Source organism: Balaenoptera borealis (assembly GCF_965194805.1).
Source record: "Balaenoptera borealis genome assembly, chromosome: 16".
Lineage (NCBI taxonomy): Eukaryota > Metazoa > Chordata > Mammalia > Artiodactyla > Balaenopteridae > Balaenoptera > Balaenoptera borealis.
Window position 1 is genome coordinate 80,341,526 of NC_138872.1, and position 14,360 is coordinate 80,355,885.

General features: G+C 58.9%; 1 protein-coding gene across 5 annotated transcripts; it reads left to right on the forward strand.

Annotated features, from left to right (window-relative positions):
* Positions 1-84: 84 nt before the first annotated feature.
* On the forward strand, positions 85-11,428 carry UPK3B (uroplakin 3B; the record flags this gene model as incomplete). Of its 5 annotated transcripts, XM_082360592.1 has the most annotated exons (7): positions 85-155; positions 260-312; positions 3,149-3,298; positions 3,532-3,769; positions 4,975-5,054; positions 5,831-5,960; positions 6,433-11,428. In XM_082360592.1, the coding sequence occupies 7 exons, from the start codon at positions 124-126 to the stop codon at positions 6,581-6,583; spliced, it is 834 nt and encodes a 277-aa protein (XP_082216718.1). In that variant the 3' UTR covers positions 6,584-11,428. The 5 variants fall into 5 exon arrangements, with proteins under 5 accessions (XP_082216718.1, XP_082216720.1, XP_082216719.1 ...); XM_082360594.1 differs by lacking the exon at positions 260-312 and having other exon boundaries at positions 104-155; XM_082360593.1 differs by having other exon boundaries at positions 107-2,998.
* Between the last annotated feature and the right edge of the window lie 2,932 nt (positions 11,429-14,360).

The following is a 14,360-nucleotide window of genomic DNA, read 5'->3' on the forward strand; positions in this document are numbered from 1 at the left end:
CCGGGCCCCGCCCCCGTTCTCCTTGCAGTGCGCAGTCCAGCAGCTCCGCCAGGGCCCCTCCCGTTTCCTTCCCCAGGGTTCTGGCTTTCTAAGCGCTGCTCATATGGGCCAGGTGCTGCTGACATGGGCCAGGTGCTGCTGTCTTCATTTTACAGGTGAGGAAACAGGTTCAAGGGTACAGTGACTAGCGGTAGAGCCGGGACTGGAATCCCGGACAGGATTGCTCTGACCCCATCCTCAGAGCTCTCATCCTTCCCAGCCTTCTTAGAAGGAGGATCCAGTACTCGCAGGCTTGCTGTCTGCCTGGCGGGGGTGAGTGTGGCCTGGGGCTGAAGAGACACACACCCGAGTGACGGTAACGGATGTGGGGGAGGCGGTCTGCTTTCACAAGCCCTTCTCTTCATAAGAAAAGGACTGGAATTCTATGTTAGGACGTGCTGGTACAAAGATGAATATATGTTAGAGCATTTTCTTTCATCTAGAAGTTCCTTTTTTTTTTTTTCTTTCTGATTTTAAAAGAAATTAAAGCATTTTTGTGGACTCCTAGCAGTATCGTGGGCCCTGGGCACTGTGCCCACTGCCTCGTGGAGAAGTTGGCTGGGGAGGGCAGGGAGGCCTCCATAGAGAAGCTGGACCCCAATCCTGTTTGGTTCCACGGTGAGACTCGCTCCACTGCTCACAGGGCACAGGAGTTGGGTGGGCACCTGAGTGCCGCCCCCATGCTCGGCTCCCACCATTACAGCACACTGAGAGTCAGAAACGGAGAAAATGTTCGCAAATCTTACGCCTGATAGGGGTCTCGTATCCAAAAAATATCAAGAACTCTTACAACTCAACAATAAAAAGACAGATCCCCAATTTTTAAAAAATGGGCAAAGACTTGAATAGACATTTCTCTGAAAAAGATATACAGATGGCTGACAAGCACATGAAAAATGCTCAACGTCATTAGGGAAACGCAGATCAAAACCACAAAGTGATACCACTTCATACCCATTAGGGTGGTTATTATAAAAAAAAAAGCAGGGAATAAATATTGGTGAGGATGTGGAGAAATTGGAACCCTCATCCATAGCCGGTGGGAATGTAAAATGTAGCCACTTTGTAAAACAGCTGGGCAGTACCTCAAAAAGCAGTTACGATATGACTCCGCAATTAAAACTACCAGGTAAATATCCAAGAACTGAAAACATGTCCATGGTTAACACTCATAATAGCCAAAAAGTGGGAGCAACCCAAATGTCCATCAGCTGATGCACGGATAAACAAAATGTGATGTATCCATGCAACGGAATGCTATTCAGCCAGAAAAAAGAATGAACTGTTAACACATACAACATGGATGAGCCTTGAAAACATTATGCCAAGTGAAAGAAGCCAGACAGAAAAGGATGCACTGTGTGATTCACTTTATATGAAATATCCAGAAGAGGCAAATCCAGAGAGACAGAAAGTACCTTAGTGGTTGTCAGGGTGAGGGGGAATTGGGAGTGACTGTTTTAATGGGTACAGTGTTTCCTTTTGGGGTGGTGAAAAGGTTCTGGAATCTGGTGATTTATGGCCAGTGAAGTTTAAGAGGAGGTCTACAGGGGCTTCTAGGAAAGCTTATGTTTTTCTGATAAAAGAGATAGATTGGATAACACCTCCCTGCTCCTCCCTTCTTCCTACTTTGATTGAGGATATGATGCCTGGAGCCACAGCAGCCATCTTGCTACAATGAGAAAAAGGCCAAGAGAATCTCAGAGACATTGACCCTATCGTCATTTGATCAAGCCCATGCCAGCAGCTGTCCTCCTCCAGGATTCTTGTAAATAAAAATAAATCCCTCCTTGTTTAAGCAAAACAAAAACAACCCCTCCCCAAAAATACCAAAAGCCCCAGAAAACAAAAACCACTGAACTGTACATTTTAAAACGACATCTTATGGTATGTGAATTATATCTCAATTTTTAAAACATAGGGAATTGCCTGGCAGTCCAGTGGTTAGGACTCCACGCTTTCACTGCCGAGGGCCTGGGTTCAGTCCCTGCTCGGGCGGGGAACTAAGATCCCACAGGCCGTGTGGCACAGCCAAAAAAAAAAAAAAAATTTAAATATTTAAAAAATAAATAATTAAAATTAAAAACATACATATATAGTGAGAACCCATGGGAGTAATGTAAGTAGGGCAGGGGTCCCCAACCCCCAGGCCGCAGACCGGTACCCGTCTGTGGAAAAATTGTCTTCCACGAAACCGGTCCCTGGTGCCAAAAAGGTTGGGGACCGCTGAAGTATGGGACTTGCCAGCTGTCAAGGGCTCTACAATCCTTTCTCTGAGTCCATGTGCTTCCTTTGGACAATGGAACTGAGGAGTGAGGGAGGATGTGGCCTCGGGGAGGAAGGGCAGGGTGCAGCGATGGTGGCATGGCCAGGGGCGGTGATGGGGCTGGAGCCAGACAGGTTGGGGCTGCCCACTTCCTTCCCTGGGTGGGGATGGAAGGCCAGAGGGAGGCTCCTGGCACCTGGGGTGCAGGGATCTCTGGCATGTGGCCCTGAGCCCATGTTTCCAGAGATCAGCCCTCCTCCCCAGGGCTGGGAGGCTGGGTGGGACCCAAATTCAGACATGGGCCTCTGGGGTGACCTGGCCTGCATCTTGGGGGTCCAATGACCTCTCTCCCTGAGCTCCAGCGGCCCTGCTCCTGCCCTCCTAACTGGCCCTGGCCTGCCCCACACCGGAGCCCTGCCCAGCACCCTCCCTGTGGTGGGCTGGGCTGGGAGGAGGAGTGAGGGTGCACTTACATTTTCAGGTCTTTCAAGCCCTCAGCCAGCGGCCAGCGGGGCAGCCTGACTAACCAGCTCCTCCAGGCCCACGCTGTTGGGGGAGGGGGCGAGGCCGGAGCCCCAGGCTGTGGGTGCGTGGGTGCTCTGCAGGCCATCATGGGGCTCCCCTGGAGGCAGCTGCACCCTTGGCTGCTGCTCCTCGTGGTGCTGGTGTGGCCCCAGCCCTGCGTGAGCCTGGGTGAGTGGGGGTCCCGGGATGGGTGCCCCTGGCCAGATCCAAGGGGCTGGGGCACCTGCTGGGACCCTGGGAGCCCGCCCCCTCCGATTGGGAGAGGCAGCCCCAGGGGCAGTGGGCCCTGGACCCTCACCCCTATCTCCACGGCCACAGAGCTCGTCCCCTACACGCCGCGGATAACAGCCTGGGACCTGGAAGGGAAGGTCACAGCTACCACGTTTTCCCTGGAGCAGCCGCGCTGTGTCCTGGAAGGGCATGCCAGTGCTGCCAGCACCGTCTGGCTGGTGGTGGCCTTCAGCAACGGTATGTCCTGGTGCAGGTCTGGGGCTGAGGAGAGCTGCAGGGGCCCTGGGAGCCCCTCACAACTGGGTGTGGATTGGGAGTTTGGGCTTTATCTAGAGGGCGCTCTGAGGGGTGACAAAATCTCATGTGAGGCATGGAGGGCCAGGGCTGGAGGCCTTGGACCCAGCCAGGGGCTATGGCGAGGTCCGGTCTGCTCCTCCCCTCCAGCCCCAATCTGTCCCTCACTCCTGCAGCCTCCAGGGACTTCCAGAACCCCCAGACACTGGCTGAGATCCCAGCCTCCCCGAGGCTGCTGACGGATGGCCACTACATGACGCTGCCCCTGACCCTGGACCAGCTGCCCTGTGAGGACCCAGTGGGTGGCAGGGGGGGCACCCTGGTGCTTAGGGTGGGCAATGACGCCGGCTGCCTTGCTGATCTCCAGCAGCCACGCTACTGCAACGCCCCCCTCCCCGGCCCTGGACCTTACAGGTGGGTCACCCAACCTGAACCTTGGAAGAGGGCTGTGCTGGGAGAGGAGGGGTTTTGGGGACCAGGGCTGCCCCCCCACCCCAGCCTCTCCCCAGGCCTCTGTCCTGGCCCTGCCCCTTCCTGGCTGCAGGTGGAGCAAGCCCCTCCCCTTCACAAGCCTGGGTTTCTTCCTCTGTGGGGTCCGACCAGCTGGGGAGGGCAGACAGAATGTGGCCCTTCCAGGAGGCCCACGAGGAGGAGGTGGGCATCGCAGAGCTGGTGGGGTGGGGGGTGGGGAGGAGTCTGCAGGCCCCACAATGGGGGAGGGCAATGCTGCAGGGCCCACTGTCCCTCCCACAGGTAGATCTGGCGGGAGACTAAGCCTGGGGCTGAGGGTGGAGCCGGGGTGGGAGAGCAGGTGTCAGACGAGGGGACAAGGCCAGAGGTCCTCAGGGAGACCCAGTGCGGCTGGGGGAACCGGCAGGGGGCGCAGGGAAGGTGGGGCGGGGCGTAGGCTCCACCCACGCCTCCCTCGCCCTCTCACCCAGCCCGGCCAGGTCCCCCTCCCCCTCCCCGTGGCCACTCCCTGGCGCGGCCTCCAGTTACACCTGCCGCCGCATCCCTACGGCCACCGGAGCTGTCCCGTCAGTGCCAGCCTGCCTCCGTTCCTCGCGGCTCGGAAACCTTCCAGAGCTCCGCCCCCCACCCGCGGACAAAGATACAACCGAGGCTTCGCACGGCTCCCGGTGCCCCCTGCCCCCTCCCGTGATCCTGGGCTCTGAGTGCGCCCTGATCACAGCCTTACCTCCCTGGCCTTTGCCTGGGGTGCCCGCTCTTATAGGGGGACCTTCCAAGGCCTCACAGACTCCTCACAGCCAGCAGTTCTCTGGGAGGCCAGGTCCCCCCACGCGCCCCGCTGAGCCACCCTGAGGCACCCTGCATATGACACTTAGTAATCGGGGCCACCTAAACCAGATAGGGTGTCTGGAGAGCGACGGTTCAGATGGTTTGGGGCTGCTGGCAGAGGTCACTGTGGCCAGAGAGATCTCAGGGGGTTCTTAGAGCAGGGCCAGGCTTCGGCCGGTGCTGATGGGCCCCACCCTCCCCTACACATGGAAAGGCCCACAGCCTGGCCAGCCAGCAACAGCTGCCTGGGGCCTGGCCAAGGTGGGTGCCTCGCCCAGGGCAGTCGAGGCTCGGAGCCTCACCCTTCCTCCTCTCTCCAGGGTGAAGTTCCTCCTGATGGACTCCAAGGGCTCACCCCAGGCCCAGACGAGGTGGTCCGACCCCATCACTCTCCGCCAAGGTAGCGCTGGGGGAGGGGCGCTCCGGCTCCAGTCTGCCCCGTGTGGACTGGCCGCCCTCTCCACCATGGTCGTGCTCAGCCGGCCCCTCCCCCTGCTGCTGTGGGACTGGGGGCTCAGAGGCAGCCCACCCCCCCCCATACAGAACCTCGTGCTGGAGGCTGGGGCACCGGCTCTGTCCACCCCGAAACGTTTGCCAACCCTCGGGTGCCCCGGGCCCCAGCCCCGTCATAGACAGAATCAGTCTTCCCCTCCTTCAGGGAGCCAACCCTGTGCCCAGCACTGCCGGGAGGAGGGGAAGGGCCAGGGCAAGAAGGAGGCTGGAGTCGATCAGGGCCATGGGTCCCAGGAGGCCTCCCTCAGCAGAGCCCTAAGGAAACTAAACGTGAAAGGCTGGAGTGTCCCACGTGTGGGCGCCTGGGAGATGGGCTGAGAGGCCGGGCTGGTGGTGTTGGTGGGTCTTGTCATGTGAGGGTCTTGAATGCCAGGCTCCAGGAGCAGGGCAGTCCTGAGCTCTGCTGCCACTCTGCCTGCCACAGGCGGAGCAGTGGGCAGGCACATTGGTGGGAACAGCCCAGAAGGTGAGACCAAGGCAGAGGCTGGAGCGATGGGTGGTGGTCCAGGCTGGCAGAGCACAGATGCCCAGCTGAGAGGGACAGATGGATGGGCTCAGGAGGCTGGCTGGGGATGTAAGGCAGTCAGCCTTGGGTGTGAGCATGGTGGGGAGGTGACCGCCCTGGGGTCCAGGGGCAGCCTCTGAGAGCCACTGTGTGTGCAGGGAAGTCCCCAGGCTCCATTGACACGTGGCCAGGGCGGCGAAGTGGTGACATGATCGTCATCACCTCCATCCTCTCCTCTCTGGCCGGCCTCCTGCTCCTGGCCTTCCTGGCAGCCTCCAGCGTGCGCTTGTGAGTGGTGACACCCTCGAGGGCCCCTCTCTCACCCTGAACCCCTTTCCTCTCACTGGTCCCAGCACCTGGAAGCCCTCCATGAGCCCTGTGGTTCTGAGGTGGGCAGTGCCCCTTCCAGGGATGTGCAGGGAATTCCCCGTCCCCCCCCCCCAAATATCTCTCACCTGGGAGGTCAGGGAGGTGGTCCAGCAGCTCCTCTGACAACAGGTTCAGAGAAGGGACCACCTCGTTCTACCCGGGCCTTTGTCCTCCCTGACCTTGTTTTCTCTACAATGAGCCCTCTATCATTTCAGCGAACTGACACCTAGGTAGTCAGGGTGGCCACCTGGAGGAGGCAGACCTCCAGCTGGCTCTACAAGGGAGGAAAGGGAGATCAGAGGCTGCAGGGGGAGGGCTCTGGGAGTGGGGAGCTCGGCAGCCCACTCCACCCAGCAGGGAGACAGCTGCGCCTCTTCCTCTCCCCATCCAGCTCCAGCCTGTGGTGGCCGGAGGAGGCCCCAGAGCAGCTGCAAATCGGCTCCTTCATGGGGACGCGCTACATGACCCACCACATCCCACCCAGCGAGGCTGCCACGCTGCCCCAGGGGGGCCTGGAACCCCTCCCCAGCCTCAGCCCCTAGCCTGGCCCATACGGCTGGGGCTGGGGCCGTGGGGGACCTGCACCCACATGCCCCTCCCCCATCGCACCTCCGCACCCTGCCTGAAATCCCACCACTAGCAGCCCTGCCTTGGGCTTTCCCAGTTCCCCCGCTCCAGGCAGTGAAGTTGCACTCAGGGGAGGGCTGTGGTCAGCCTGGGCATGCAGCCTCCGCCGCCATCTGCCTCTGTTCTGCCTGCCTCGAGCGAGGCTGGAAGGTGACGTGGAGAGACTGCCCTGACAGGAAGCTTCCAGGCCCCAGGAGGAGGCCTGCAGGGGGCCTTGTCTGCCCTGTGCAGGGAGCTGGGCTGGGCCCATCCTGGGGTATATGAGGCCTCCCTCTGTCCCTCTGTCCCATCCACCAGCGGCTGGGGCTGCAGTGGAGCCTTTAGAGGTTCTTCCATTGTCCCTGGACGGGGGCCCTTTCTGAGGGTGGCACTCACCAGCTGTAAGGTCTGACAGTGTAGACACATGTTGACTTTCCGGCCACCACTCCTAACCCCCTTGCACACGCAGATGGCTCACACACTTATCCACTCACTCTCACGCCACAAACATTTATTGAGCGCCTGCTGCATGCCCTGCACAGTGTCAGACATGGGCCCTCACGCAGAGCCCGGTGCTGTTCTTGGGAGCTCACTCACTGCTCTGCGCCTCAGATGACCACGTGTCCTGATGTGACCTGTCACTATTGGGAGGCTATCACTCCCTCACATTGTCACATACCCTCGGGCTCACACTCCTCAGACGATCACCCCAATGGACTCTCTGGGGTCCGCGAGCCCCCATCACCCAGGAGGATACACTTAACTCAGCAGCGTCCGCCCGCCCGCCCGCAAGGCCGGTGGTTCCCACTATGGCCGCAAGGGGGCGCCAGTTTACCGCAGCCGCAGGGTCCCGCGCGTGCGCACTCCTCTGAACTGCAGCGAGTCCCGCCGCGTGACCCGATGTCGTAGAGCTACCGCCACTCCGGAGGGTCTCTGGAGGTCAGGGCTCCAGGTCCCACCTCGGCCAAGCCAGAGGGATGAGCAGTCACGCTCTCGCTTGAGGATCTACGATGTGTCGTCCAATCCGCACAGCCGCCACCGTTTTCTGGATGGAAAAACTGAGGCTCAGTACCCTCCCCGCCGCGCCCTGTCCACTGTCACCGCACCCCGTGTCCCTGGACCCGCTCCCGGCCCCTCTAGTCTGACCGCGGCTCCCAGCAGGCAGGCCCCCCGAGGAGGGTGCCCAGCGGTGGCCAGCGGGGGGGGGGCCTGCTTTTTGGAGATGAATAAATGCAGTCTGGCTCCTCCATCCTAGTAGTGCCTGTGCTGGTTCTGGAAGAGGAGAATTTACACGCGGGGCCCAGCCTGGCCTTGCTCTGTCCAGCCTGGCCCCGACACCAGACGACCCGGGGCTGCCCTGAGCCTATGCCCTTGATTGCCAGCCCTAACTATACATTGAGGGTGCCCCATCTCCTGATGGGCCCAGGGAAACCCACCCACAGTGGGGGGCAGGGCCAGGAAGCCTCCCACTAACGCAGGTGGATTTAGCAGTGCTCCCTCCCAGGCAAACACTTTAGGGGGGTCTACTTTGAAAACCCATGCACCCCTGGTCCCTTGTGGTCTCTCTCCCACCCTGCCCTCATCCCCACCAGCCACAAGACCTGCTCTAGGTGCAGACAGAAGCAGATTGAGATGTAGTCAGGAGCTCAGGCCCTGGTGTCCTGGGTGACACCTGGCCATGGGAACCAGCCCCTTCAGGCAGCCACTTTTGAAATTCTGCTACTGTAGAGCCCAGGACCCTCTTGGATTCTTGGAATTGGAGGACGGTTAAAAGTGCCCTCCCCAGCACCAGCTACCCCCAGAGGAGCCAGTCTCACACTGTCCTGCCCAGGCCTGGCTCCAACACCAGACAGGGAGGCCCTTGAGGCCCAGGATGCGCAGCTTGGGGCCTGCCCAGGAGGGATATGGTGGGGAGGAAGAGGGGTCCACTGGTGTTTGCTGAGTAAAAAAATGAACAAATCTGCCCAAAGCTGGAGGATCAGCCAGGAGCAGGAATTGCCCCAGGCTCTTTCATGTCCCGGGGTCCTTTTGTGGCTTGTTATTAGTGCCAGAATCTGTGTGGGTCCCAGGAGCTGCGACATCCTGTGCATGCCTGGGGCTGCCCCTCTCTTCTGAACAGCATCTTCAAACCCTCGGAGGAGCTGCTGTCACCCCATCGGGGCCACTGGGGCTTAACCGTGGAGAGAGGCTCTGAACAGACATTGCAACATGGTGAGTGAAGACTGGGCAGGGGAGCCCAGGGGAGGCAACTGACCCCACCTGATGGTCAAGGGGACTTCCTAGGGCTGAGATGAGTCTCAGGAGGCAAATGCAAGTCAGTCAAGTCAGAGGAAAGAAGGAGAGAGGAAGAGAGAGGGTACGACTCAGGGAGATCAGGTGTAAATGGTCTTGCCCTGCGGTGGCACGGATGGTGCCCGGGGCCGTGGCAGCGTGGACTGGGGGCCAGGAGGCCAGTAAGAGGGAGGGTGACCTCCAGGCAGATGGAATCAGCCCTGACTCAGCTGGGGCAGACGAAGCAGGTTGGAGGGGAAGAATTGGATTCTAGAAATATTCAAGAGGTGGCTGGAGGAATCAGGCACTTCTTAGACTTGGGGGATCAGCCAAAAGGAGAGGCTGTGCTCGGGTTTGTTTGTTTGTTTTTTTAATAAATTTATTATTTATTTATTTATTTATTTTTGGCTGCGTTGGGTCTTCGTTGCTGTGCCTAGGCTTTCTCTAGTTGCGACAAGCGGGGGCTACTCTTCGTTTTGGTGCGCGGGCTTCTCATTGCGGTGTCTTTTCTTGCTGCAGAGCGCGGGCTTTAGGTGCGCAGACTTCAGTAGTTGTGGCACTCGGGCTCAGTAGTTGTGGCGCGTGGGCTTAGTCGCTCCGCAGCACGTGGGATCTTCCCGGACCAGGGCTCGAACCCGTGTCCCTGGTGTTGGCAGGCGGATTCTTAACCACTGTGCCACCAAGGAAGTCCCTGTGCTTGGGTTTCTGATGTGGGGATGGGTATGAATGCAAAATGGGGCCCTTTATGTTCTGAAAGTGGTTCTATCACCCCAGCTTTAGAGCAGATCCGCAGAAAAGGGGGTTCTGGGAACGTCATCTTAGGTCGGTGAATCCACAAATACACTGACAAATTGTTTTTTTGTTTGTTTTTTAATTAATTAATTTTATTTGTTTATTTGTTTGTTGTTCCATGGCATGTGGGATCATCCCAGACCAGGGCTCGAACCCGTGTCCCTGCGTTGGCAGGCAGATTCTTTTTTTTTTTTTTTTTAAATTAATTTATTTATTTATTTTTGGCTGTGTTGGGTCTTCATTTCTGTGCGCAGGCTTTCTCTAGTTGTGGCGAGCGGGGGCTACTCTTCATCGCGGTGCGCGGGCTTCTCATTGTCGTGGCTTCTCTTGTTGTGGAGCACAGGCTCTACACACACAGGCTCAGTAGTTGTGGCTCACGGGCTTAGTTGCTCCGCGGCATGTGGGATCTTCCCAGACCAGGACTCGAACCCGTGTCCCCTGCATTGGCAGGCAGATTCTTAACCACTGTGCCACCAGGGAAGTCCACAAATTGTTAATATTTTACAAAGATGGAAGCCAACGCTGGTCAGCGGGAGGCCACCCTGTGAGCCTGCCCAGCTGTGGGCATGCTGCCCCAGGGCTGTGCTGACAGGCGTGCCCAGGCGCCACAGAGTCCACACGGAGCAGGGGTGGCTGGCGGGACCGGTCATCGCCAACACAGTCACCGTCACGCTGGACCCCGGGGAGCCGTGCCAGGCAGGGCCTCTGCCTCAGAGAGGGTCATGAGCCAGACGCCAGCCCGGCGAGGGTCTGCTCGTGACAGCCTTGAGCAGGGCGCATAGTGAGAACTACTTTGTGGAGAATTTTTCATTAAATGATGTTTTAAATTTTCTCCAGGGCTGTATTTGGGGAAGTGCCTCCAAATCCATTGGCCCATAACATAATGGCTCAGTTGTTAAAAACAAGTTCATTGTTAAAAAGGAATAAAACAGCAATGGTTGTGGGGGCGATGACTCGCAAATGACTCATCAGGCCAGAAATCAAAGGAATCAGGATGACAGCAGGTGGAAACCAGGCAACAGGGCAGCACCCCTCCCTCCCTCTCACCCTCTGGGTTCACTTTATTCCTCTGTATCTCTGAACCACCCGTTTCACTCCTTCATCCCTGCAGTCCCCAGGCCGGCCACCCTGGTCTCTTGCCGGGGTGTCAGCAGCTGCCCCTTTGCTGGTCTCCCCATACCAGCGTTCCTGATCCCCACCCTCATTCTCCTCCCAGCATCCAGAGGGACCAGATTATACACCCAATGGTGTCACACCCTTGCTCACAACTCTCAGAGAGATTTCCTGCTGCAAGAACAGAATCCAGATTCACCACCTCAGTCCTGAGGCCCCATGATCCATCCCTTGCTGCCTGAATTCATGCCACACACACCCTCCGTTAGCCCCCGTGCCACAGGGCCTTTGCACTTGCTTTTCCCTCAATGTAGACCATTCCTCCACTTCGCTCCCCTTCCTCTAGATCATTCCTCAGCTTCACTGTCGCTTCTTCAAAGAAGCCCTTCCTGACTCTCTCAGCTCTCCTAGAGCCGTGTTCTTTTCTTTCTCAGCACATTTTCTTTCCATTTTGTAATTAGACATTTAAAACGGAGAGCTTTTGCGTCTCCTCCACTGAACTGTAAACTCCAGGAGGGCAGGGATCACGTCTGCTTTGCTCACCAGGGCACTCCTACAGCTAGCACAGTGCCCGGCTCCCAGTAGTTGCTTAATAAATATTTGTTGCCTGAATGCTTTATAAAAAGCGTCTTCACACCGACCGCAATCAGCTGGCCAGGGCACCTGCTTCTTTGTCTGGTGCGGGTGCATGACCGGTGGGTACCCTGGCTGCCCAGGAGCCTGGCACGTCCCACCCTCTGGCTGCTACAGTGGGAGGTGCAGACTCAGGCTCCGCCACAGGTGGGGTTCCTGGGTGGGGTGAGAGGGCCGAGTCCATGCAGAGAAGAGACACCTTTTTGGGATTCTTACAAAGACATCATATGGCTAGCGCTGGCCGGGGGACATGGCAGCAAGAAAGCCATGTCCCCGACAGAATAAGGGTGTTGCAGGAGCTGGGCAGTCAGAATGGCAATCATCTGTCATGCCCAGGAAGGTGGCCAGTCCCCAGGCACTGGGGGAGCACAATTTCATTTCATGCTGGGAGTTTTTCGGAGCCTTGCTGGGGTTTGTGATGATCTGCCTTCTAGGAAGGGCCCCAGGGCCAGTGTCACAGCCTTAGGGGCTGTTCATTGCTGCCTCTTCAGGATGGCGACTCAAGAACCCTCTGCAGAGCTCGGCCTCTCTCTACTGTCCGCAGGAGGAAGCTGGAGGGCGTAGAGGGCACGTCCAGCTCCTGGCCAGCCCAGCCCAGCCCAGGAAGCCGCCAGGCCAGTGGTAGAGGGCAGGGCGGGCACCACCTTCTCGGGAGGGGCCAGCGTGAAACAGGAGCAGAGGGACACAGCCACACCTCACTGCTCACTCTGCAACCTGGCCGCCCCACCGTGTCCCCACGGAGGTGGGGAGGGGAGGGGGAAGAGAGGTGTCGGAGTGGAGGAGGGAGGGGGCAGCTGCTGGGCAGGACAACAGACCCAGAGACCCAGCCCAGAGACCCTCCAGGCCACAGAGAGGGCTCCGATCCGGTCCCTGTCCTTAGAGAGTGTCCCACTCACGGAGGGGCCGGGAGTGGGGGGAGGGGGGAGGCACACACCCTGTTATAGACAGAACCGTGTTCCTCACAATTCCTATGTCGAAGCCCTAACCCCCAGTGCCTCAGATTGTGACTGTATTTGGAGAGAGGGTCTTTAAAGAGGTCACGAAGTTAAGAGGTAATTAAATAAGTTCTTGAGGGTGGGATGTAATCCAGTCTGACTGGTGTCCTTATAAGAAGAGATTGGGACACAGAGACACCAGGGATACTGCAGAGGACAGACCATGTGAAGAGGCAGCAAGAGGGCCGCCGTCTGCCAGCCAAGGAGAGAGGCCCCAGAAGAAACCAACACTGCTGATGTGATCTTGGCCTTCCAGCCTCCAGAACTGTGAGGAAGTGTTGTTTAAGCAGCCTGGTCTGGGGCACTTTGCCCCGGCGGCTGGAGCAGGCTAATCCACCCACCCACCATCACGGAGTTGTGGACGTGAGCGGTGACGGAGGCGGAGTGCACAGGGCAGGGGTCAGTGACGAGAGCTGACAGGCAGCAGGAACAGCGTGTGCAGAGGCTTGGAGGCAGGAAGGGCCATCACGCTGGCCCCTTGACCCAGCTTTCCGGGCCCCCTCCTCCCCTCCCTGTGGAGAAGCCGGAGGCCACTGCAGCCGCGTCCTGGCCCTCCCTTTTCGGCCTCCACCACTGGTCCTAGCCTGGACACCCCTGACTCCTAGGGACAGAGCCCGGGAGTGAGACAGGAGCCCAGGGCTACCCCCACCCTTTATGCCTCAGCTGCTGGATGAGCCTCGCAGGCAGCCCTGCCCCCCTCCGCTGGCCTCAGTTTCCCCTCCCCTGTAAGATGAGTGACGCTCTCTAAGCAGTTTGGGCTCAGACACTCCAGTCCCCACCTCCCTGAAACCCCACTCCCTGTGGGTGACACAGGCTGGAGTTATCCACGGGAAGAATGTGTTGCCCTTGACAACCATTCTTCCTCCCCTGAGGGACAGAGAGGAATGTCCCATTAATCATCCTGGCCTCTCCCTCCCCGTCTTCAGCCCTCCACCCCCGCTCCCCGCTCCCCGGTGGAGGTGGCCCAAAGTCTCCTCCAGTGTTTCATGGAAGCTCCGGGCTCAGCTTTGCCCTCCAATCCCTGTGCCTGGATCCCTGTCCTTGTCTGAGCCCCGACTCCATGAGGCCAGGGCAATGGGAGAGCCCCCAGGGCAGGGGTGGGATGGGGTAGGGGGATGGGCAGGAGGGGTGGGGGGCTGAGAGTGGGCTCAGGTCATCAGACATCTCTGGGTGCCTCTTCTGCAGGGCGGAGTTGGGGGCACAGACAAAACCAGGCACAGAAAGTACAGGGTAGGGAACAGGATCTGTGATGGGGAACAAGGCAGTGGTGGGACCCAAGGGCAGCATCCGGCCCAGCCTGGGGAGGTGTGGAGGCACCAGGGGGACTTCCTGGAGGAGGTGGCATCTGAGCTGGTGACTTCATTGAGGATGGAAGGGAGGAAGGTAGGCAATCAGGGAAGGGAGGAGGAGGCCTGGAAAGCTGGGTCACAGCATCACAGGGGGGCTCAGCTGGCTGGAATGAGGTGGGTGTGGAGCCGGGGGGTTAAGAGGGAGGAGGCGAGGCCTGGGGTAAGCGTGGAGGGCCCTGAACACCACCCGAGGAGCTGGTCCAAGGGAGGGGGAGCAGACTGGGTTTTGGGAAGGCCTTCAGTGGTCAGAGTGGAGTGAGCGGCAGGGAGAGGTGAGCCCTGGGCAGAACAGGGAGGTTACCTGAGCTGGGCCTTGGGGGACAATGTCTCCATGAACGCCCCCTCACTGCTCCCAAGGTCAGGTGTGGGCACACTGGGGGTGCCTGGTAGGACTTGGGTTCCACCCTCTGTCCCCCAGTAGTACACTGCAGGCAGCGAGCAGCCCTGGCTGGCCTCAGCCACCGGGGCTCCAGGGCAGAGGGCTTCCAAGCTTCAGAAAAACTAAAGCGTGGAGGCTTCTTCTTGAGGGAGGCTTCCGTGCAGCCGGGGTTGGGGGCAGG